Source organism: Citrus sinensis, chromosome 2 (assembly GCF_022201045.2).
Source record: "Citrus sinensis cultivar Valencia sweet orange chromosome 2, DVS_A1.0, whole genome shotgun sequence".
Lineage (NCBI taxonomy): Eukaryota > Viridiplantae > Streptophyta > Magnoliopsida > Sapindales > Rutaceae > Citrus > Citrus sinensis.
This window is the reverse complement of record NC_068557.1, coordinates 7897964-7920508: the sequence shown is the minus strand read 5'-3', so window position 1 is coordinate 7920508 and position 22545 is coordinate 7897964. Positions and strand designations below refer to the sequence as shown.

The following is a 22545-nucleotide window of genomic DNA, read 5'->3' as shown; positions in this document are numbered from 1 at the left end:
TTGGCTGTGAAAACTAGTAAATTAGTCTACATTTTAGTCCCAAATTTATGGGATTGCTAGTGCTAATTCTCACATGGGTTTAGGTTGGATTCAATATTTTGTTTTAATTCAAATTTACTACCAATATCAACAATTTATTTTAACTTGAATTTTTAATCTAAGATTAAGTATAAAGATTTTAATCCAACAATTTAAATATAAATAATTATTTAATTATTTATTAATAGTAATATTGAATATAAATATTAAATTTAACAATCAGAAGTATAATTTAAAAATTTTTATTTTATTTTATTTTTATTAAATTATATTTAATAGTCCTATCCAAAATTATACTAAACAAATGGTATTATTGTATCTAATCTAACTAATCCAATAAAATCTTAAGATTTAATCCGGTTCAATCCTGCTTTCCAACTATACAATGCATTGAGCACATCTTAGGAAATGAATATCTGTTACGTTTTTCATATATTGAACACTTTTCTCTTTTTCCTTAAAATTTTTTTTTTAAGAAATGGAAAAAGAAAACTTTTAAATTAAATTGACTTCTCTTCTCAAAAAAAAAGAAAAAAGAAAAAAGAAATTGACTTCTATTATCCCTGTACGCTGTCGTTTCAGTGGCAAAGCCGATAAGTAAGTAAAATGAAAACAATTAAGGCGGCGTTTGAATTGTAAATTTTTAGCATCTCAAAGGGAGGCCCGAGCCTTTCAGTTTTCGCCTGGCTTGAGCAAAAATATGTTCTTTCGTCTTTGTGTGTATCTACTCTACGAAGCAATTGCGGGGGAAAGGTTCGTTTAGGTTTTAGCAGATTTGTAAATGACTAATTGCAATTAATTGATCAATTTTATTTCTTGCTATTTCGACGAATTAACATATCCAATTACATAACCGATACTATTTTCTTGTTCGATTTTTTTTTCTTTTTTCAGAATGTATTTGATTTCAACTTGAAATTCGATTTTAATCATGGCGAATAATCAAAATATGGCAATCCCTCATGGGGATGGAGTCGATGGTAACTTCCCACAAAACTCTTTATTAGTCTTAAAATTTTGCTGCTTTATAATATTACTTGCCAATGCCATTTTCATCTTCTTGTTGCTTCAATTTTTTCTTGTATTTTTTTTCTCCTCATGCTTTTTCACTGACGTTTGTACCATGCATGTGTTTTTTCATTCCATCAGATTCACAAAGTGATGTGAAAGAGTGGAGTAAGGATCAGAGAGAAGCTCTGCCGGAGGAGCCAAAATGTGTGATATGTGGCCGCTATGGTGAGTATATTTGTGATGAGACGGACGACGATGTCTGCAGTTTGGAATGTAAACAAAAGCTGTTATGCAGGGTTGCAAATGCCAACAGGGGGATGCGGGTTGTGCCTCCCCCGCCTCCTGAAAGATTACCTGCTACTGATGAGTGTTTCTACGTTAGAGAATCTGATGAAAACTCAGGATTTCAATCGTTGACTATTGGTCAGACTGATTCGCTGAGGAAGAGACTGGAAATCAATGTGAAGGGAGATGCAGTTCCGGCACCTATTTTGTCGTTCTCCTCTTGCAGCTTATCTCAGAAGCTCCTCCAAAATATTGAAGCTGCTGGTTATGACATGCCCACACCTGTCCAAATGCAAGCAATCCCATCTGCTTTGAGTGGTAAAAGCCTGCTTGTTTCTGCCAATACAGGCTCAGGGAAAACTGCTTCCTTTCTTGTTCCTGTTATTTCTCAATGTGCAAATATTCGGCTTCACCACTCGCAGAACCAGAAAAATCCATTAGCCATGGTTTTAACTCCAACCAGGGAGCTCTGTATCCAAGTTGAGGAACAAGCTAAGTTGCTTGGAAAAGGTTTGCCTTTCAAAACTGCACTTGTGGTTGGTGGTGATGCTATGGCCAGACAGGTCTACCGTATTCAGCAAGGAGTAGAACTGATTGTAGGAACTCCAGGCAGGCTCATTGACCTTCTAATGAAGCATGATATAGAACTAGATGACATAAGGATGTTTGTTTTGGATGAGGTTGACTGCATGCTTCAAAGGGGCTTTCGAGACCAGGTGATGCAGATTTTCAGGGCCCTTTCGCTACCCCAAATCTTAATGTATTCTGCGACGATATCACAAGAGGTGGAGAAAATGTCGAGCTCCATATCAAAGGATATCGTTGTTGTCTCTGTTGGCAAGCCTAACATGCCAAATAAGGCTGTTAAGCAACTTGCTATCTGGGTTGAGTCAAATAAAAAGAAGCAAAAACTTTTTGACATATTGATGAGCAAGCAGCATTTTACTCCACCGGCTGTAGTCTATGTGGGTTCAAGACTTGGGGCTGATCTCCTGTCTAATGCAATTTCAGTCACTACAGGGATGAAAGCCTTATCAATTCATGGGGAGAAGCCCATGAAGGAGAGAAGAGAAATAATGAGGTCACTTTTAGTGGGAGAAGTCCCTGTGATTGTGGCCACGGGGATTTTGGGTCGAGGAGTTGAACTCTTGGGTGTGAGGCAGGTTATAATATTTGACATGCCCAATTCTATCAAGGAGTATGTCCATCAAATAGGTAGGGCTTCTCAAATGGGAGACGAGGGTACAGCAATTGTATTTGTGAATGAGGAGAATAAGAATTTGTTTCAGGAGTTGGTTGATATTTTAAAATCTTCTGGAGCAGGTATACCTCGAGAACTTATTAATTCACGATATACAGTTGGTTCATTCTCATCTGGCAAGGGCTTTAAAAAGAGGAAACGCTGAAGTTTTAGGAGAGATGCCGGTTTCCCTATTTTTCAATTCAGCCTCTTGAAAAATGGCAAATATTAAGTTTTAGGAAATGCTGAATGAGGATTCCTTCTGTACCTTCATGCATTGATAGATTGATTGTTGCTAACCAGAACAGTTGCTTGCCCACAACTAACACGTGGTTGACATGGCGGCATATTAAAATGGTGGAATGCCCCCGTCATAGATTCAGATGGTTTTCAATTGAGCTAGGCTTGTGCCTGACTGCCTGTCATTAATTTTTTTCAGCAGTTAATTGTTCTACTGGATTTGCAGTTCGGTTAATGACGTTTTGCTATATCCTTGGTAGAGAATTTACCAAGTCACCGCAGATGGATGGGTACTGGGTGCAGAGATGAATGACAAGTTAATGCAATATTCAATAGCATGTGAAAAAAGGCTTGGTTGATGCACTGATCGTGATGATTGCCGTCTGTAAAGAATGAAATGACGTCTTATGATCCAGCTGCCATGTTCTCACTGACCTGTAAGATTTTGTTATTTTGTTTGCTCAGGCTAGATATTTTAAGTGATTAAGTTGGGGTTTTGTGTGTTTTATTTGCAGAAATTGATCTAGATTTGCATATGCTGCTTTTTGTGTGTTTTATGCCTGATTTTATGCATGAAAGTTTTCAATTTCCAGATTTGCATTTGTATCTGCTGCTTTTTCATGAGTTTTATCTGCAGAGATTTTTTGTTTGTTTTAATTGTTAAATTTGTTTACCTTTCGGATAGGGTTTTTCTTTCAATCTGCTGCTTTTTGCATAATAACAATATTCTATTTCTTAGCCAAAAAAAAAAAAAAAATAGTAATAGTGAGGGCAGTCAACCTGCATACTACTGATTTGTTTTGTGTTAAGAAGTGATTTGTTAACTTATCAAGCTGCATTATTTATGAGCCCTTTACATCTGAGCTTGTAGGAGTTTTTTACTTTCTTCTGACTCTGTCAATCCTTATGTTATCTTTCTTTCTGATGTCTCTACTTTGTGACTGCTGTCACTTCACATCCTCCAGCTAGTTTTTTGCAATTTTTTTTAACAGTTATTTGTATTCTCTTCATTTCTGCTATGCTCAGCAGCCTTGCTTCTTGAATTTTTTTCGAAGACTAGATCAGGTTGTTGATTTTGCCTAGAAAAGCTGTCCAATCTGTCCAACAGTCATTCTTGTCCCATAACGAGTGCACAATCTGTACACTGTTGGTATATACATCATGGCAGAGCGTGCAAATCATGTGGTTAGTTATTTTTAGATCTAAACTATATATAAGGTATGTAAGCTATTTTTTGCTAACATGATGTATCATAATGTAGGCAAGTATTAACTGCTTCGTGAACAACCTGATCAAATGGAGGCTGAATGCCGTCATCAAGGAAAAAATTCGACATATGTGCTTTTCGCCATTTTTGAAAACAAAAGATAAAGTGGACAAGGATAGAGACTTAATAGCGTATCTCGTAAGGTCATATGATGTAGAGTCTGGTTGCTTTGTATTTCCTAGCTTCTCTTTATTTTTAGTCTGCCAATAGATGGCCTCCCGGTTACAGGAAAAGAGATAAGTAGAGTGCAAGCTGTGCAGTACTTGGGGATTGGAGAAGATGTTTTTGGGAAACTTGGAAATCACTTCCAAGATATGCCAATTGATGGTGGAGAACAGTTCTGTATGCTGCTCGAGCATACATTTTATATTTACCTTGGTCAATTTTTATCGGGAGTACTGCTTCATATGTTTACCGTCCTTTCGTTAGAAGATTTTGGTAAGATAAATCAATATGCATGGGGGCAGCAGTTTTAGCCTACCTTCATGCATCCTTGAAGAATTTCAAAAGAAAACTCGAACAGATCAGTTTGTGGGTTTTTGTATTTAGTCATGGTGAGTACTGACATCATGTTCTTGGAAGTTGCTAAACCTGATAAGTAATTTGTTTTAGTTTATTTTTATACCTTTTTGTGTTTGAGAGGATTCCTAGGGTTAGAGGTGCTTATTTATTTCCTAAGGTTAGAGGTGCTTATTTAGTATTTACGTTCTCTGTACTGTACTTTGCCAACCAAATGTGCGTTAATTATAGAGTGGACATATGTTTTGGGCTTTCTGCATAAAATCAGGCATAAAACACGCGAAAAGTAGCAAATGCAAATCTAGAATTTGGTTTTATCAATTCCTGCGCATGAAACGCACAAAAAATCCCAAACCCAAACTTGATCACTTAAAAAATCTAGCCTGAGTGGACGAGATAACAAAATGTTTCCGGTGGATTTTATTTTGGTTTTCTCGTTTTTGTCTTTTGGTAGGATGCTTGTAGGTCCTAAAATACAGGATTTTGGCAATACATGAACGTGTGCGCATGAAACTTATCTAAAGTGTTATTGATCACATTCTTCGGTTACGTTGCTTAAGTGGTAAAATTTGACACGATCTGATTATTTGATACAAATGTATTACGAACAAATGATTATAAATAATTAAATTTGACACAATTGTTAAATGGATTGAATTTTGGGTCAACACAAATTTTTTTTTTCATGTCAAGTTAAGGTTAAAATTCTTAACCTATTTATCCGATTAATAATTTGATATATTTTTTAATTTTAAATCAGTATGTAGGTTTTCATCATCAAAACTCAAATATTATACATTATTTTCTTTTTTTTTAATTTTTTCTTAAGGAAGAATGAAGATATTTATGGTATTTTATTTCTATAATTCCATGCAAATTTAGAATTTAAATAGTATAAATATGTAAAATATTAATAAACATGCATATCTTATAACATAGATATATAATATTATTTAAATATATAAAATTAAATTTTCAATAGTTAAATGTGTAATAATTTTTGTAGATATGTATATTTATAATATCGATAAATGATATTATATATATGTGTGTGTACATATAAATTTTGTTAAATATATCGATTTTAAGTGAATTATTAAATAATTTAATTATATTTTGTGTTGGTTAGAGTCTTCATATTTTAATACGATTATTAAATAGATCGTGTCAACTTATACGATTTACACACTACTTGGTAGAGTTTTTGCCTATACTTTGAATCTTCACAAAAATGCTATGTTCTCTATCATACAAATCATAAACGCGGAAAGAAAACAAGATTATTATACAATCAAAAACAAAAGAAAATTTTTATGGCATCATAATTCAAACATGGGTCCAAGTAAGTCGACTTTGCCATGATTGAGGATATTATACATTATTTTGAAATATTTTGAATATTCATTTGTATATTTCCAATTAAGATAAAGGAAATATAATTCAAACGTGGGTCCAAGTATGTAGGTTCTCATCATCAAAACTTAAATATTATACATTATTTTTTTATTTTTCCTTAAGGAAGAATGAAGATATTTATGGTATTTTATTTCTATAATTCCATGCAAATTTAGAATTTAAATAATATAAATATGTAAAATATTAATAAACATGCATATCTTATAACATCGATATTTAATATTATTTACATATATATAAAATTAGAATTTTAATAGTTAAACGTGTAATAATTTTTATCGATATGTATATTTATAATATCGATAAATAATATTTTATATATATGTGTGTGCATATAAATTTTGTTAAATATATCGATATTAAGTGAATTATTAAATAATTTAATTATATTTTGTGTTGGTTAGAGTCTTTATATTTTCAAACGATTATTAAATGAATCGTGTCAATCTATACCATGTACACACGACTTGGTACAGTTTTTGCCTATACTTTGAATCTTTCACAAAAATGCTCTGTTCTCTATCATATTAATCATAGACGCGTAAAGAAAACAAGATTATTATACAATCAAAAACAAAAGAAAAGTTTTATGGCATCATAATTCAAATGTGGGCCCAAGTAAGTCGATTTTGCATGATTGAGGATATGATGAACAGAGACAAACAAAGAAACAAACGCACGGTTTCGGGCCGACAAAACAAAACAGCACACGTGTCCAGAAAGGAAAGAACCTGTCTCATTACCGTGAAACCGCGGAAGCCTAACTACCAACGCCTCCCAATGTCAACTCGGTTTCGGCGGACTGTCGAAAATCTAAACATAATAAACAAACCAAATATCTATCTTTATTAATTTTTCTTTTTTTCTTTTCTTTTTTAATCTCAACTCCTGCCATAACCAACCAACCTATTCATCACGAGAATAAGCAAAGGCTTTCTGGGGTTTCTTTTTCTTCTACTTTTTCATCTTCTGTTTATTTGAGATAAATCATCCATCTCATTCCCAGGTAGCAAGACTTAATCGTTTTCTTGAATTCTCTCAATGTATGTAATTAAATCTTATTCATTTTGATTGGTTTCTTATATTCTCTTGAATCTTGATGATCAGTTTTTTTTTTTTTTGCTTTTTATTCTTCGTTCCGTCCAATGATTAGCCTTGTTCTTGTTTTGGATTTCAATCACAGAAATGGAATGATTAACATTCTCTGGACAGTATGAGTGTACAACTGTTCATTGTTTGGACAGATTGATTCATTTTCATGGACGGCCATCTGCCTTGTTGCTATTGGTTCATTTTAATGGACAGCCATCTGCCTGTTGCTTTTACATATTACATAAATACCGTGTTTATGTGTTGATATAATTCAGCCACTGGCATTTGAGCTTCTTTTGTCGTAATGGGTGGCTTCATATTGATTGAAATCTTTATTGGGTCGTGTCATGTTCATCACATTTGCATATTGATGATTGTAGTCTATTAATTGGTTCATTTTATCTTCATCTTTATGATTGTAGTCTATTATAACATATTGATGTGTTACGTTGCTTTTACATTTTACATAAATACTGTGTTCATTTGTTGATATAATTCAGCCACTGGCATTTGAGCTTCTTTTGTTGTAATGGATGGCTTCATATTGATCGAAATCTTTATTGGGTTGTGTCATGTTCGTCACATTTGCATATTGATGATTGTAGTCTATTAATTGGTTCATTTTATCTTTATGCTGTGTTGATTGATATGAATGTATCAAGCATGTCAAATGTGTTATATCTTTATTTTCATTGTAATGGTAGTGATTCATTTAAGTTTTTATCTTAAGCAGTTCTGTGGCAAAGGGCTGTTTACTTGGTGTGATCACTTGATTAAGTTGGTAGTACTTTGCGGGGTTACGTGATGAGGAATGGCACTGAAAGTGTTGGTGCTAGTTCTAGCTCATCTTTGAGCAGTCAGCAGGATACTGAGGATGACCGGATGATTGCTTTAGTACTTTCAGAAGAGTATGCAAATTTAGATGGTGCAGTTGCTAGACGCCTTTCCAACTTGGCACCTGTTCCAGTAAGATACCTCCTTTTCATTTTGGCTCACGGATTATAATCTCAGTTTAAAAGGTCCAAACGTCAGAAAGCTTAATAATATCAGAGGTTTTCCTAACTTGAGATTCTGCACCTTGAATCCTAGGGAACAATATTTACAACAGTGTGAGAATCACTAGAAGTGCTAAATGGTTCCTCCTTTTCCTCTGTCCATACTTGTACTTGAGGGCAGACCAAGTTAGCCTTGCCTTTTAATTTTTTTTTCCAGTGCAGTTAAACTCATCTCTTTGTAGGCATTGTGCTTCTAACTGATTTCTGCTGATGATTATTACCTCGCAATATGTCTCCCCTTGAATTTCTTTTGCCTGCTGCCCTCTCCTGCACTTATTGACTCTTTATAAGACGCAAAGAATTTATTGTTTGGAAAGGTTTCATTACACTTTGTTCTTTATCTTAACTTGCTCATTCTTTCTGACTCTTGCATGATAAATACTAAAGGCATTGATTATTTGTTGCATCTTTGATCTGCACTCCCTTCCCTCTTCTGTCTTTCGCCAAAGGAAAGATGCCTTTCTAGATTCTTATCTTGCACTTCTTGAACTTTCAGCATGTCCCAAAGATAAACTCCTATATCCCCAACATGAATGATGCCAGTTTGGATCACCAGCGGCTTCTCCAGAGGTATGTCTTATACTTAGCCACTAAAGTGGGCCTAATAGTTTTTTATTATTTTTGTTTTTTAGAACTAAACTTTTGTTCAAATTTATTTATTAATGAGCTAAAGAACTAAAGTTTTGCTCAAAATGTATTTATTAATGAAATACATAGTTCTTTAGGAAACAATTGTATAAGAGGATAGTTATATGAGAATTACATGCTAGTAAAATGTGCTCGTCAGTTCTTCTTTGTAATCTGGGAAGGAAGATCTGAGAATGACTCTTGACCTGAAAAGCCTCACGGTGAGAAGCCACCGAGTTATTGGCCATCTTTATGTGGATTTATCATGACATGGGAATTGTATGGGCAAATGAAATCTCACCAAGTAATATTGGAATTTTATGATGTGAGGAAGCTCCCTCTTCTGCATGGATGAAAAGGTGTATGAAGTTATCTGGTTGTCCATCTAATCATGTTAAGAGAACCTTAAATATGATAATTTGAAAAGAATCCACTTTGGTGGTTTTACATTTCTCAACATATAGAAAGTATTTCTGGCCATCCCCACATGATTCACTAATTTTTTCTCTGTATAATTTCTGAATTTACCCCTTTCTTCCAAACTTATGCATGTTCCTTGCCTCCTTGGTCTGTGCTGGACAGAGTATTTGCTAGAAGTTTTTAACAGGAAGGTCTTTGGATGCTGCTGCTTTTGTCTTAGAGTTTTTTCTTTGGTGAAGGTATTGAGTAAATTTTTTATTATTGTTCGCCCAGGCTAAATGTTTATAGTCTATATGAGGTGAAAGTCTCTGGGGATGGAAATTGTCAGGTACTTTTGATGGCAGTGAAATTTGAAAATGTTTACTCCCTCTCTGTATCTATCTAATCTGTATTAGTATTTGAGATCCTGTTTTACATTTTCAACATTGTGTTGCAGTTTCGTGCACTTTCAGATCAGATGTACAAGTCACCTGAGTATCACAAGCATGTCCGGAAAGAGGTTGTAAAACAGGTATATTGTCTTTGAAGTGCCCATCAAATGTTACAAATGATGGATATGAATTGAGAAACTTGATGCCTTTAATTTGGGTTGATTTGTCTTACTGAAAGCCAAGTTGATCAAGTATCGCATGAAGGACTCCCTGTACAAAGCTTTTTAGGATAAAAGGCCCTTGATTAGATTTTCTTGCTTTATGTTGTTATACGATCTCCAGTGTAATTAAATTTTGTGGAGTCTGATACAAGATTACTGACATTTTCTGGATGATTAAGTGTTTATGTTAATTCAAATAATTATGATTAACTGTTTATCCCACTAAGTCTGATTATGAAAGAACTAATGAACACAAACAGAAAACTAAATCTCTATGTTAAAAGGGAATGAGGGTAGATAGAGAGATAGAGAGAAAGGCTTTGCCAATTACTTTGCTCACAAACTAAAATTCTTTCTTGTTCCAGCTCAAAGACTGCCGCTCTATGTATGAAGGCTATGTCCCGATGAAATATAAACGCTATTACAAAAACATGGCAAAGTATGTTGGTTGATGAAGTCTCACCCCTTCTATTTTTTGATGCTATTAGCCTTTACTCATTGCTTTCATATTCTGTTTCACTCTTTTATAAATGCTGTTACATAACATTGTTTTTCTCTCCCTTGATTTACTGTATGATGCAGAGTTGGTGAATGGGGGGACCACGTTACATTACAAGCAGCAGCCGATAAGGTCTGTCATTTGGTCAAACAGATATAAGTTTTTTCTGTCTGCTGTATTGCTAGTTAATGATGATAGTATATATTAGTGTCCTTTCATTTTTTTAGTTCTCTTTTTCTTATACATTGATGCGTTCAGTACAATGAGAGCATGTATTTGTTATGCATAATTAATCTTTCATTGTGTAGGTGTATAATTCTATTTCTTGTATTCTTCTAATAGTAGTGCTTGACAGTACTGCTTTTTTTTGGCAGTTTGCTGCAAAGATATGTCTTTTGACATCATTCAGAGATACTTGTTTTATTGAAATTATGCCACAACACCAGGCTCCTAAACGCGGTAAGACTGGAAAAGTCAATATTATCTGCCATATCAAATTTTATTGAGCTTTTAGAAACTACTAGATGCATTTCTAGAAGCTGCAAACCGCTACACATTCTCTTATTTCCTTATAGAGCTTACTTGCATAATCAGCCAGTAGTTTTTTTTCCCCGGATAGAGTATTGAGCTTGCATATGGAGCTTCTGCACTCTGCAGGATGTAAATAGAATGATTGTTTTCCCTATTAAGTCACAAAAACCTGTCAAATGTGAATGGGATTGAGTATTTAATTGTTGAGCCTACTCAAATAACTTCTATTGGAAATAGCATTACCCAATAGCATTCCTTTCTAGAAACCATGAGAGTGTTATTTGTGTTGTAAAAGTTTTTGAGTGAAGGATATGTGGCTCTTTGAGGTTTTAGGTAAGCTGGTAGGCCCACATTCAATTTAAAACGGGGATTTCCACAAAACTTTATATTAGCAACAAATAACATGGGATCCTTCTTGTCAAATACCTGCTTTATCTATTACTTTTCAGTAGTCTTTGTGAGAACATATTCTTATATTTCTTCCTTTTCTCTTGAAATGCTGCAGAGTTGTGGTTAAGCTTCTGGTCAGAGGTACATTATAACTCGCTATACGATATTCGAGGTTTGTTTTTATCTTTTTGTCAAGGTTTTTCGTTGAGTTACAATGTTGCGCCAAGTACAATATACAACAAATTTTCATGTTCTTTTACAGATGCACCAGTTCCAAAGAAACCGAGGAAGAAACATTGGTTGTTCTAGTGGAAGCAGATAGTTTTATACTCTGTATATTTGTCATTTGCTGTCATGCTATATCTTCTATTTTTTAATTTTTTAAAAATACATTTTTGCTTCTATTTTTTGGCGATAGTTACTTTACCAATATAGATGGGTCCAGATCCATCAAGATGTATCATATTAATCATTTTATATTCTATAGAAGTGATTTTGCCCTCATTAAGCAGGAGTCGATTCAGTTTATCACCTCATATGATTCCGCAAACAATAGAATGTTATAATGTTAAAATTTAACTGAGCATCTCGGATTGTTACTAACTTGCTATTTGCACATTACTTGTATTGCTTCTCTTCGCATACATATTTAGCATATTCTGGACATTGATCTAATAATTTCAAGGATCCAAATCACGGATTCTCGTTTAACTGATGAATTCATTTGCCTGATGCATCTTACAGATCTTGCGCTTCATATTCTGGAGTAAGGACTACACCATGGATTATGATAATGTTATAGCCAGTTCTATGTATTTTCAGTCTGTCAGCTGTCTCAAAACATTAATTAATATTGATGTCCCATAAGAGTTTAAAGATTCAAAATACTGGGATTTTCTAAAAATGCATTGGCATACATGTGAGGATGGATTTTATTATTGTGAGTTCATAGAATTATATATATTCTTGTCTCCCATCCTCCGGGTTACATAATTTTCTTCGTACTTTATAATAATGGATCAAGTTACTGTAAGCATAGTTTTTGATGCCTTGCCCTTGTTGGGTTTTTGATTCATCTGAATTGAACAAAGTGAAAACTTTTTGTCTCCATCATGCATGGGTGGGAATGAGATTAGATCGCTTTGCATTTTGATTGCAATTACTGAATGGTTGTTGTGTTGTTCTGATATTTGTTGCTGATGCAATAAGCCAAACCAACTCAACTTTTAATGCTATTTACACCACTAAACTGCCTAGAGATTGCGATTATTATAGACTCAACTGATTGGAGCCAGTTGTTGGTTTCTACTTTCACTTATTTTCATGGCTCTTTTTTTGTTGGTTGACTCTAGTCTCTGGGTTTAAGCAATCTCTTGGGACTTTCTATGCTTAGCCATAAATAGCAGTGCAGCCTTCTCATGTGTGTGCTTGTAGGAATTTAATTCATTAGTGACACGCTTGATATATAAATTATTAGTTATGGGATCCAAAGCCTTGTAAAGAATGGTATTTTAGGAATATCATTCATCACCTGATTACAAAAGAAATAAAAATAAAATTATAAAAGGTACTCAAAATATGCTAAACTGTCTCATTTATTGATTATTTTGAAAGATTTTGAAAGATGATAACGATCTGTGACAGCATAGATCATGTTGATTAACTAATTCACCTGTGCCTGACAATCATATACTTTATAACTGCATAATCTGCATTTGTTATTTAATTTGATTAACGACAGGCTTGATGAAGATTATCAGATCCAAAGCTGCTTTTAAATTTTAATATTACACAATGGAAGGTATTTATAGATCATTCATTACTCTATGAAACTCACAGTTAAAAACTAAACCAACTTTATCTTACAGAGCTTTGGCCAAAATTCCAAAACATCAGATTAATTTAGCAACTCATAGTTATAAGTTTATTTGATCAAGAGATCTTGTGTTTACACTTTGTGTACAAAGCTATTTAACTTAATTAACATAAATTTACATAATTACATTCCTGTTTTGGCCTTAGAAAACCCCTTCACAGCTTCACTAGCATCCATAATTTTCTGCAACTCCTGGTGTTGGACGGCAGGACTGCAGCTGCTTTATTGTGGAGCCAAAAATATTTAACAAAAAGCACACCACACGTGGTTGGGTAGCATACAAAGCACATGCCTTGCTGGGTTTTTTGCTGCCTCATTGGGACAATTCCCCAAAACATTTAACCAAAAGCCCTTTTTCTCTTCTTTATTCTGAACTTTCCACAAATGCATGGCTATAGCCTATCTTGAAGTTTTTAAATCACATTGATACTGGCACCTCCTAAATCAAGTCCTGACCCAAAAAATCTACCCATATTCATTGAACAACTTGCTTTTTGTTTCTGTTGTATAGATAATATTTTATATATATATATATATATATATATATATATATATATATAATATTAGGTATCATCACTTCTAAGTTAATTTTTATACATTGTAACTTGTGAGTGGTTTGATTTTGGGTTACCTATCTTAAAATAATAAATTTTGAAATATTGTTTAAATTATTATAAACCTCATCTTATCTTAGAAAATAAAAGAATATTTATATAATGTGTTCTTATTTTTTTTTTATCTTTTAAATAAAAATGGAGGTAAATTAAAATTTATAATAATTTAGAGATATTTAAAAGATTGTCAAATTACAAGAAGGTAAGTTGAATTTTACTAGTTACAAGTTCTAGGTAGTTTAGTTTGTAGAACTTAAATGATAAAAGAGGTCAAAACTAAAGTTCATACTCTCGCACGTATGGTTGATGACAGCATTTAATCTTCAACTAAGCTATGTTGTCGGTAGTATGATTGGGACATCTGTAGCATAAGAAATTCATTAAATTGGTCCAACTTGTAGACAAAATTGTGAATCGAAAGTTGTCATTTCTCTTGATAACCAATTGGTGATCAAAATGCTCTAGAGTCTCTGGTGTGGTCGTGAACCCTAGAAGATCAACATCTATCATATAGGATGAGCCAAAGTCCCCCAATAAATCAAAATAGGATAACTGGAACTGAACACTGATGGTAGCTACTGGGAGGGAGCTGCAGCTGTTACGGCTCTTGTTTAAATGCAGAACCAAAATTTGGTTCCTTGTCATGACTTTGTGTATTCAAGAAGTCCTTTAATAGCGGCACAACAACCGGTGCCAGAAGTAAACAAAATAATGGGAACATGGTTTATGCAAACCTAAGCCAGTCCATGTGCCCTAACTTCCTTTTCATTGATCAAAGCGTATCACAACCAACCCACATGCAACTCCCAATCTGCTGTCTCTTTATTCTTGCATTTTTTTATGCATTCCCACAAACCGGTTTTTAAGTTCTAACCCTTTTTAGAAAATAGAAACAGAAGCAAAAAGTATTGAAATCAGGGGAGCCAATAGATGGAACCTGCAACCATTAAAGTTTGTTTGAAGTCATGTTGCAACGCATCATGTCTCTTACTTGCTGAACTATTGAGATGAGATGCAAATAATAAACTCTGAATGAAAATTGGCATGGCCTCAATATCTTTATTGTTTAATAACCAAAAACTAGCTATAAGCTTACTGTTAGTGGTTTCAACATGAGATTGGGCCCTTTGTTTCAAATATTTGCATGTGCTTACTCGGTGGATGAAGCAGATGAAACCCCACCAAACTAGCATCGGAGATCAGTTAGTATATTGCATTCATTGATTGATTACATAATCAGGTTGGCATAGCCCAATAATTCTTCATGAGACAGATTTCACTCTTATGTTTCCCTCTGTTGGCCGGCCCTTCTATTTCCTAGAAGAAAACAATCCAATACAATGAATATTATGAAAATGCAGTGAAATATCTTATCAAAATATACCCGTGAAGTATTATTTTAATCTTACGGTACTGTCACACTTCAGCTTACTACTCTCACCTAAGAGTGAAGCAAAAAGGGTGTCTTGCATATACTATAAATAAAGGAGTCTGGGCACTGGAACATCATAGGTAACAGCTTGTTACAAGGAAAGATCAGAGATGGCTTCTTTTCTATGGACTCTTTGCCTGAGTGCTCTGTTTTTGGCTCCTGGAGTTATAAGTGCCCCACCAAAGAGGCCTATAGATGTACCATTTGGCCGAAATTATGTGCCAACATGGGCATTTGATCACATCAAATACTTTAATGGAGGTTCTGAGATTCAGCTTGTCCTGGATAAATACACAGGTTGGTTATTTCTTTTGTCTTTTGGACTTGTAAGTTACAGCAATTCTTCTTAGTGATCTCACTGTCTTGTGTTATTTGTGATCAGGGACTGGCTTCCAATCAAAAGGCTCGTATCTGTTTGGTCACTTCAGCATGCACATAAAGATGGTTCCTGGTGATTCTGCCGGAACTGTGACTGCTTTTTACGTAAGTGCTTTGCTTGCAACGGCAGTCATCCGCTACACTGTTTGTTGTTTGTTTGAATGAATAAATTGAAGCTTTGGAGTGTTTGTTGTGCAGTTATCTTCTCAAAATTCGGAACACGATGAGATAGACTTTGAGTTCTTGGGGAACAGAACCGGGCAGCCATACATTTTGCAGACAAATGTGTACACTGGAGGAAAGGGAGACAAAGAGCAGAGAATTTATCTTTGGTTTGATCCAACCAAAGAGTTTCACACTTACTCAGTTCTCTGGAACATGTATCAGATTGTGTAAGTTCTTCAGATATCCATAACAAATTAACAACAATCAATCCTCTTAAATTCCCACCTCATGCTTATGTTGTTTATTGCAGTTTCTTAGTGGACGATGTGCCGATTAGAGTGTTCAAGAACAGCAAAGATTTGGGAGTGAGGTTTCCATTCAACCAACCCATGAAGATATACTCAAGCCTGTGGAATGCAGATGACTGGGCAACGAGGGGCGGTTTGGAGAAGACGGACTGGTCGAAGGCTCCTTTCATAGCCTCCTACAAGGGGTTCCACGTTGATGGGTGTGAGGTATCTGTGAACGCCAAGTTCTGTGAGACACAGGGCAAGAGATGGTGGGATCAGAAGGCGTTCCAAGACCTTGACGCCTACCAGTACAGGAGACTCAGATGGGTTCGCCAGAAATACACCATCTATAACTACTGCAACGATCGTGCCCGCTTCCCTACGCCTTCACCAGAATGCAAACGAGACCGTGACATTTAAGCGTCAATCTGAGATTCGCTCTGTGTGTGTACCAAGTATCTTAGTATGCCTTTACCATTTATATTTATCAGAGGTATTGAAACAGGGCATGGGAGAGTGTATGTATCCATTTTACTTGCGTTCTTCATTCATATTGTTGCTGCTTATTCTTATATGTATTTTTTATCAAACCCTATTCGGGATGCATGGCAATAGAAAGTTTATGGGTAAGGGTTGATGTCGTGGGCGATGATTCTCTTTCAGTATCCTCTTTTATTATTTTTTTCATTGGGACAAGCCTGTCATTCCTGTGATCTGATAGCTGAACCCAAGTAACGGGACAATGGTTACTATGACTAATAACTTGCATCTTTTACTTAACTTCTGAAGAAACGGCATAACTGCTGAAAAGAATAGGTATCCGCCCAACCGTGCAAGAGTATCAAGTAACAGAAAAAAGAAAAAAAGAAAAATGAGGTTTGAAATCGGAAGTTCCGCAAAGTTGATTTACAATCTGAAACCTCCATTTCTGAAGTTAGATCCTAATTCTTATTTTCTGGAGTTACCAAACAGACAATCAGCCACTTTACTTTCCTGGAGAAAAGAAGGAACAGGGCCTGAATCCAAGAGGCCTACAATAAGACATAGTGGCTCTTTGTCACGTGCTGCGAAGCTGCATTACACCTTCAAATATCAGGAACTTTTTTACCACACTGGGTAAAGGGTCAATTGCTAAAAGGATCAGCAGAAGTATGTATGACTCAAAAAGTAAACTAGAAAAAAGGAGAAACGTTCTTAATGCATAATGTTGTCAATATGTTGGACCATTACAGGCAACAGCATGTGCAAGCAATGAAAAAATTACTCATACTCTCAGTTGAGTACAACGCTTGATACCGTCAAACTTAAAAAGAGTCCTACACAAATTCAACTTGTGAAGCCTATTTCCATCGGAATAATGGAGAATAAGCTTCAAATATCAAAGTAATTAGGCCTGGCAACAAGGGAAAGTCATCTAACTAGAATTGCTGTCCGCAGTCTGATATATGTGTCCCACCAGGAGAACTACATGCATTAGCCATTAGAAAATCTGGCATCCAGTTGCTAAAATGTTAGTATACTATAACCACATAAATGCAAAATGAAGTCTAATTTCAAAAACTATTGTAACTTATTTGTGAAAAGTTTGTTACTCTGAAAACTCCAGACATAACTTCAACTATGAAACTCCCTATGAAGATCCAACCATGTACAATAAGTCTCAAATTCTATAAGGCTTCCTCATCTATTTCTGTCCTCTTTCTTTCCGGAAAGCCCAGGATTGAAAGCTCTCTGTTTTATTATGTCAAAGTGAAAAATTCTGCCTTGTTTCAAATCCAGCTTCGACCACCACAGGTTATAGTATCGATCTTGAAGTTCTATTTTATCCACAATCAAAGTCTGAAGAAATCCTTGGGTACTTCATCATTTACCCAGTAATCAATGTTCAGGATTCAATATCCTGCTATAAGCAAGTTATCCTTTAACATAATTTTGCAGAGGAGTGAATGAGGTAACTCAAAAGCTTTGAAATTAAGAAACTTTTGAATAATCATTTCATAAATTGCTTCTTATATGTTTTCTTCGAGGAGAGTAAAATATAAAGTTTATTTATCAAATAAATGGCACAAATTTCTAATAAACAACCAGCTACCAAATAAAAGAGGGATCAAGCTATTCGTACAACCACCTTGTTCTTTTTACCAGCAGATAACAAAAGAACTTTGTCATCCACAATGTCTTGAGGCTCAATCCTCTTACTCTCACTATCCACTCTGTTATTGTTCAAGTAAACCCCGCCTTGTTTCAACAGACGCCGGGCAGCTGATTTACTCTCAAACAAACCAGCAGAAACTGCAAGATCAACAAGCGAAACATTTAGAACTTGATCATAAGCCAATGAGCATGAAGGTACATCCTCAGCAATAGCCTCAATGGTCTTCCAATCCAACTTAGTCTCAGCTCCAGGCCTCAAAGCTTCAGTAGCCTTAACAGCCTCATTCAAACCATCTTCACCGTGAACAAAATGAGTCACTTCTTCAGCAAGTCTCCGCTGAGCTGTGTTAGGAACATAACCGGGTCTCTTCATATCCTTCTCCAGCTCATCAATCTCCTCCAAGTCCAAGAAAGTAAGAATCCTCAAAAACCTAATCACGTCAGCATCCGGGACAGAGAAGAAATACTGATAAAACTTGTAAGGAGACAGCATCGATGGAGAAAGCCAAATGGCACCATCCTCTGATTTGCCAAACTTAGAACCATCGCTCTTCAACAAAAGAGGAAATGTCAATCCATAAGCCTCATTATCACTATCCGGTTGTAAAATCTTACGAATAAGCTCAGTCCCAGCAGTAATGTTACCCCACTGATCACTCCCCCCAATCTGAACATTAACACCCTTATTTTGAAACAAGTAAAGAAAATCATATCCCTGCAACAACTGATAACTAAACTCAGTAAAGCTCAATCCTTGCTCAGATTCCAACCTCTTCTTCACACTCTCCTTAGCAATCATAGTCCCAATTCTCGCAAATCGACCCACTTGTTTAAGAAAATCCAGGAAGCTAAAATCTTTCCACCAATCATAATTATTCAAAATAACAACATTACTAGAACCAAAAATGGTTGAAAAAGTCTTACGAATTCCAAGAATGTTCTTTTCTAACGTATCAATGTCGAGTTCAGGCCTTTCTATTGATTTCCCAGATGGGTCACCAACACGAGCGGTGGCGCCACCGATCAAGGCGACAGCTTGGTGGCCGCAACGGAGGAACCAAGACAGAACAATGATACCCAAGAGGTTACCCAAGTGTAAGGACTCGGCAGTTGGGTCAAACCCGCAGTAGACTTTGAGGGTTTTCTCATTGGATGAAGCGAGTGAGCGGAGATTGTCACTGGTGATAGATTCAAGCAAGCCTCTTCTCTCGAGAGTGTCGACGACATTCGGGTGACGGCCGTGGGTTTGTGTCTGTGGGTCGGATTGGAGTTGTTGAACGCAGCTGATCGAAGAGAAGAAAGCAGAGTTTTTAATGCGGTGAAGAAATGGGTGGGTGATTTTTGAGGTGGTGGTGCTGTAAATGGATGAGGTTATGAGTTTTTGGTGGGAGCAGAGGAGAGTTCTCGACGCAGCGGCAGCGGCTGCGGCTGCCATTTGCGTTTGATGTCAGCAGCACTTGCTATGCCTTCTGGTGGATAAGTTAAGTGGTGTAACCGGCTTGTACTGTGAAGTTATAAACTTTAAACCCAATATTTATTTTTTAAAGTAAGAAATTTATATTTAATATTTTAAAATTAAAAAAATGCATATGATAAATATTTACAATTAACTTTTCAAATTCCTGTTGTGTTTTTCAGTTTCTTTAACGACTCTCCAGTATCCAGACTTTTTTTTTCCCCAATTGATTTTGAATTTAGCAATAATTATTAGAAGCAAACCCATTTTTCTTTAATCATTGTTTTTTTTATATTTTGGTCCTAGCAGATCTCTTTATATATAAAAGAAAGAATACTAATAAAATGTTGGCTTCATTAGTAATAGAGTCTCTTTAAGTGACTTGATTAGATTTGTTCTTCAATTTAAATCACAAAAAAATCATATTTATTGGAAAAATTTATACCTCCCGATTCTAGTGGAGACATCTAATCTAAATTATAATACGAATTTAAAAATAATTTCTACAGTTGCTGCCCTTCCCAAAAGTCAAGAAAAAACAAAAAAAGGTCATATTTTAGCTGTCTCATCACAACTGACATACACTGAGATTGAGCTTTTGATGCTTGAACTGCAGCATTTGCTTCCTCTTTTCTAAAGTAATTTTTATGCGCATGTAAAGACTTAAAACAGGGATCATCAACTTTAATGTAAGAATTTTATTGCATAATGATTAATGACAGGCAAAGGAAAAAGGTTCCATAATAAGATAGTGTTATACATTCTACAAATTCTAAGACGCAGAACAATAAATGGGGGAACCAAAAATGAAAAACAAGAACATCGTTGTGCCGATTACAGCCGAGTTCCGATTTTAGTATTTACTTCACTTCCAGTTGTTGGCAACAATGTCGGCCAAATCCACAACCCTTTGAGAGTAACCCCATTCATTGTCATACCATGCAATCACCTTAACCATGTCGTCTCCCATGACAAGTGTGAGAGATGAATCAACGGTTGAGGATACATCAGAGCACCTGAAGTCGACCGAAACGAGGGGCTCGTCGCACACGGAGAGGATCCCTTTCAGTTCATTGTCAGCGCTTTCTCTGAAAGCGGCGTTCACCTCTTCTGCGAAGGTTTTCTTCGACACCTGAACGACAAGATCAACAACCGAGACGTTTGGTGTTGGCACACGAAGGGCAATGCCGTTTAGTTTGCCTTTGAGTGCTGGGAGGACAAGGGCCACAGCTTTTGCCGCACCAGTTGATGTTGGGACAATGTTGAGTGCAGCTGCTCTTGCACGCCTGAGGTCACGGTGGCTAGCATCGAGTAGCCTTTGGTCGCCAGTGTACGAGTGTGTGGTGGTCATGGTTCCCTTGATAATGCCTGCGCACATGGGAAAAATTCTATCATTCAATTGGGTGACTTTTTGCGTTTTACGAAGCTGAATTATATCGGAACAAAGGGAGAGTGAAGATTTCTGAAGGTGTTTTTGGTATTTACCAAACTTCTGGTCAAGAACCTTGACGAATGGGGCAAGGCAGTTGGTTGTGCAAGAAGCATTGCTGATGATGGGCTCATCTGGCTTGTAAGCATCCGCATTGACACCAACAACGTAGGTTGGGATGTCACCCTTGCCGGGGGCTGTAATAAGTACTTTCTTGGCACCAGCCTGAATGTGCTTGCCCGCACCCTCTCTGTCTACAAACACTCCTGTCCCTTCAATCACAAGGTCGATGCCCAAGTCCCTGAATCACCATATAGTCATTTGAAATCAAACAATATAAAAATTAAAAAAGTTCTTTTAAATCAAACAACATAAAAGTGTGTTAAGCATTGAAATTAATGACTTACCCCCAGGGGAGATTGACGGGGTTGCGGTTAGAAACAACCTGGATGACCTTGCCATCAACAGAGATGCCATCAGTACCAACTGGTTTAACATCGGCTTCAAAGATGCCAAGGGTGGAGTCGTACTTGAGGAGGTGAGAGGCCTGCTTGACACCTCCGGTGTCATTGATGGCAACGACTTCAAGTGGAGAGTCCTTGCGGCCGTGCCAGCACCTCAAGAAGTTCCTACCAATTCTACCAAACCCATTGATTGCAACCTTCAGCTTTGCCTGAGCAGCAACCTTCCTGTACCCGCTGCTGCTGCTTCCTAACTGCAGAGTAATTAAGATTTAAACACATGCCCAAAAGCCCGTTTTAAGTAAACAAAGCCCAAAATTACAAATTGCATGCAAGCACATGTTCATGTGCCATTGAAGTCGATACACTCAATTGTCATGATGTAAGCATCTTATGAACTTGTATATAGAGACCCCAATCAATGGACGATGCAAAAGCATAAAAATAACACGTGTGCAAGCTAACATTATTGTATTATATATCTGAATGGATATAAAATATCCCTTCAGGTGACACTGACAGTAAACTCTTTTACTGAAGAAAGCTGAATGACAGTTAAGTTATTAAGGAATTGAACTCACAGCAGAGGTCTGGAGAGCAATGACTGAATGGAAGTCATCAGAAGATTTCCTGCCAAAAGGAAGGCTTGCAGAGTTGCGTAGACCTGAGAATTCTGAGAATCCCTTACCATTTCCCTGAAAGATCAAACAAATAATTAATATTCACTTAACTAAAAAAGAGTGAAACTAAAACAAGAAACTGGCTAGTGACAGGAGAAGCTTAAGAAGCTGTGATGAATGAACCTGAAGAGCTGATTTGGCTACAGAGAGAGTGGCCGAAGCCATGATAGGTATTTGCTGGATGATGCAAGCAAGAGCAAGCAGTGGTCGCTAAGCTGAGCTAAGCCAAGACAAGATGCTTGAAAATGTTATATGTGATCAAGTACTAATGAATAATGGGGGGGATGATGCAGGGAGGGAAACTGGTGGCTGCTTTTGGGATTACGCTGAGGCTAATGAGAGGATGAGATTTTGGATAGCCTCTTACTCGATTGTATGGTTGTGGTT

General features: G+C 36.1%; 5 protein-coding genes across 16 annotated transcripts; 3 read left to right on the top strand and 2 right to left on the bottom strand.

Annotated features, from left to right (window-relative positions):
• The first annotated feature begins 628 nt into the window (after positions 1 to 628).
• Positions 629 to 4721, top strand: LOC102612320 (DEAD-box ATP-dependent RNA helicase 41). Of its 10 annotated transcripts, none has more exons than XR_008052365.1 (6): positions 629 to 792; positions 934 to 1019; positions 1189 to 2658; positions 3042 to 3252; positions 3845 to 4000; positions 4077 to 4721. XR_008052365.1 is itself a non-coding variant. In XM_006468878.4 (3 exons), exons 2-3 carry the CDS (start codon positions 971 to 973, stop codon positions 2739 to 2741), a joined length of 1602 nt encoding a protein of 533 aa, XP_006468941.2. In that variant the 5' UTR covers positions 629 to 792; positions 934 to 970; the 3' UTR covers positions 2742 to 4721. The 10 variants fall into 10 exon arrangements, 1 of the variants encoding a protein (XP_006468941.2); XR_008052364.1 differs by having other exon boundaries at positions 3842 to 4000; XR_369563.4 differs by lacking the exon at positions 3845 to 4000.
• A 2064-nt stretch (positions 4722 to 6785) lies between these two features.
• LOC102613419 (OVARIAN TUMOR DOMAIN-containing deubiquitinating enzyme 12) lies at positions 6786 to 11727 on the top strand. Of its 3 annotated transcripts, none has more exons than XM_015527280.3 (10): positions 6786 to 7023; positions 7840 to 8075; positions 8661 to 8734; positions 9485 to 9539; positions 9648 to 9722; positions 10169 to 10242; positions 10386 to 10434; positions 10677 to 10761; positions 11339 to 11395; positions 11486 to 11727. In XM_015527280.3, the coding sequence occupies exons 2-10, from the start codon at positions 7914 to 7916 to the stop codon at positions 11530 to 11532; spliced, it is 678 nt and encodes a 225-aa protein (XP_015382766.2). In that variant the 5' UTR covers positions 6786 to 7023; positions 7840 to 7913; the 3' UTR covers positions 11533 to 11727. The 3 variants fall into 3 exon arrangements, with proteins under 3 accessions (XP_015382766.2, XP_006468945.2, XP_006468944.2); XM_006468882.4 differs by having other exon boundaries at positions 6786 to 7060; positions 7843 to 8075; XM_006468881.4 differs by having other exon boundaries at positions 6787 to 7023; positions 7843 to 8075.
• A 3021-nt stretch (positions 11728 to 14748) lies between these two features.
• Positions 14749 to 16615, top strand: LOC102613907 (xyloglucan endotransglucosylase protein 34). The gene is made up of 4 exons (XM_006468883.4): positions 14749 to 15442; positions 15528 to 15628; positions 15722 to 15915; positions 15999 to 16615. The coding sequence occupies exons 1-4, from the start codon at positions 15256 to 15258 to the stop codon at positions 16396 to 16398; spliced, it is 882 nt and encodes a 293-aa protein (XP_006468946.2). The 5' UTR covers positions 14749 to 15255; the 3' UTR covers positions 16399 to 16615.
• A 1334-nt stretch (positions 16616 to 17949) lies between these two features.
• On the bottom strand, positions 17950 to 19632 carry LOC102614209 (tyrosine--tRNA ligase, chloroplastic/mitochondrial). The gene has a single exon (XM_006468884.4). The coding sequence runs from the start codon at positions 19565 to 19567 to the stop codon at positions 18086 to 18088; it is 1482 nt and encodes a 493-aa protein (XP_006468947.2). The 5' UTR covers positions 19568 to 19632; the 3' UTR covers positions 17950 to 18085.
• Positions 19633 to 20266: 634 nt separating this feature from the next.
• Positions 20267 to 22545, bottom strand: LOC102614495 (glyceraldehyde-3-phosphate dehydrogenase A, chloroplastic). The gene is made up of 5 exons (XM_006468885.2): positions 22282 to 22545; positions 22060 to 22173; positions 21425 to 21732; positions 21074 to 21318; positions 20267 to 20956 (listed from the first exon to the last, which is right to left on the bottom strand). The coding sequence occupies exons 1-5, from the start codon at positions 22321 to 22323 to the stop codon at positions 20454 to 20456; spliced, it is 1212 nt and encodes a 403-aa protein (XP_006468948.1). The 5' UTR covers positions 22324 to 22545; the 3' UTR covers positions 20267 to 20453.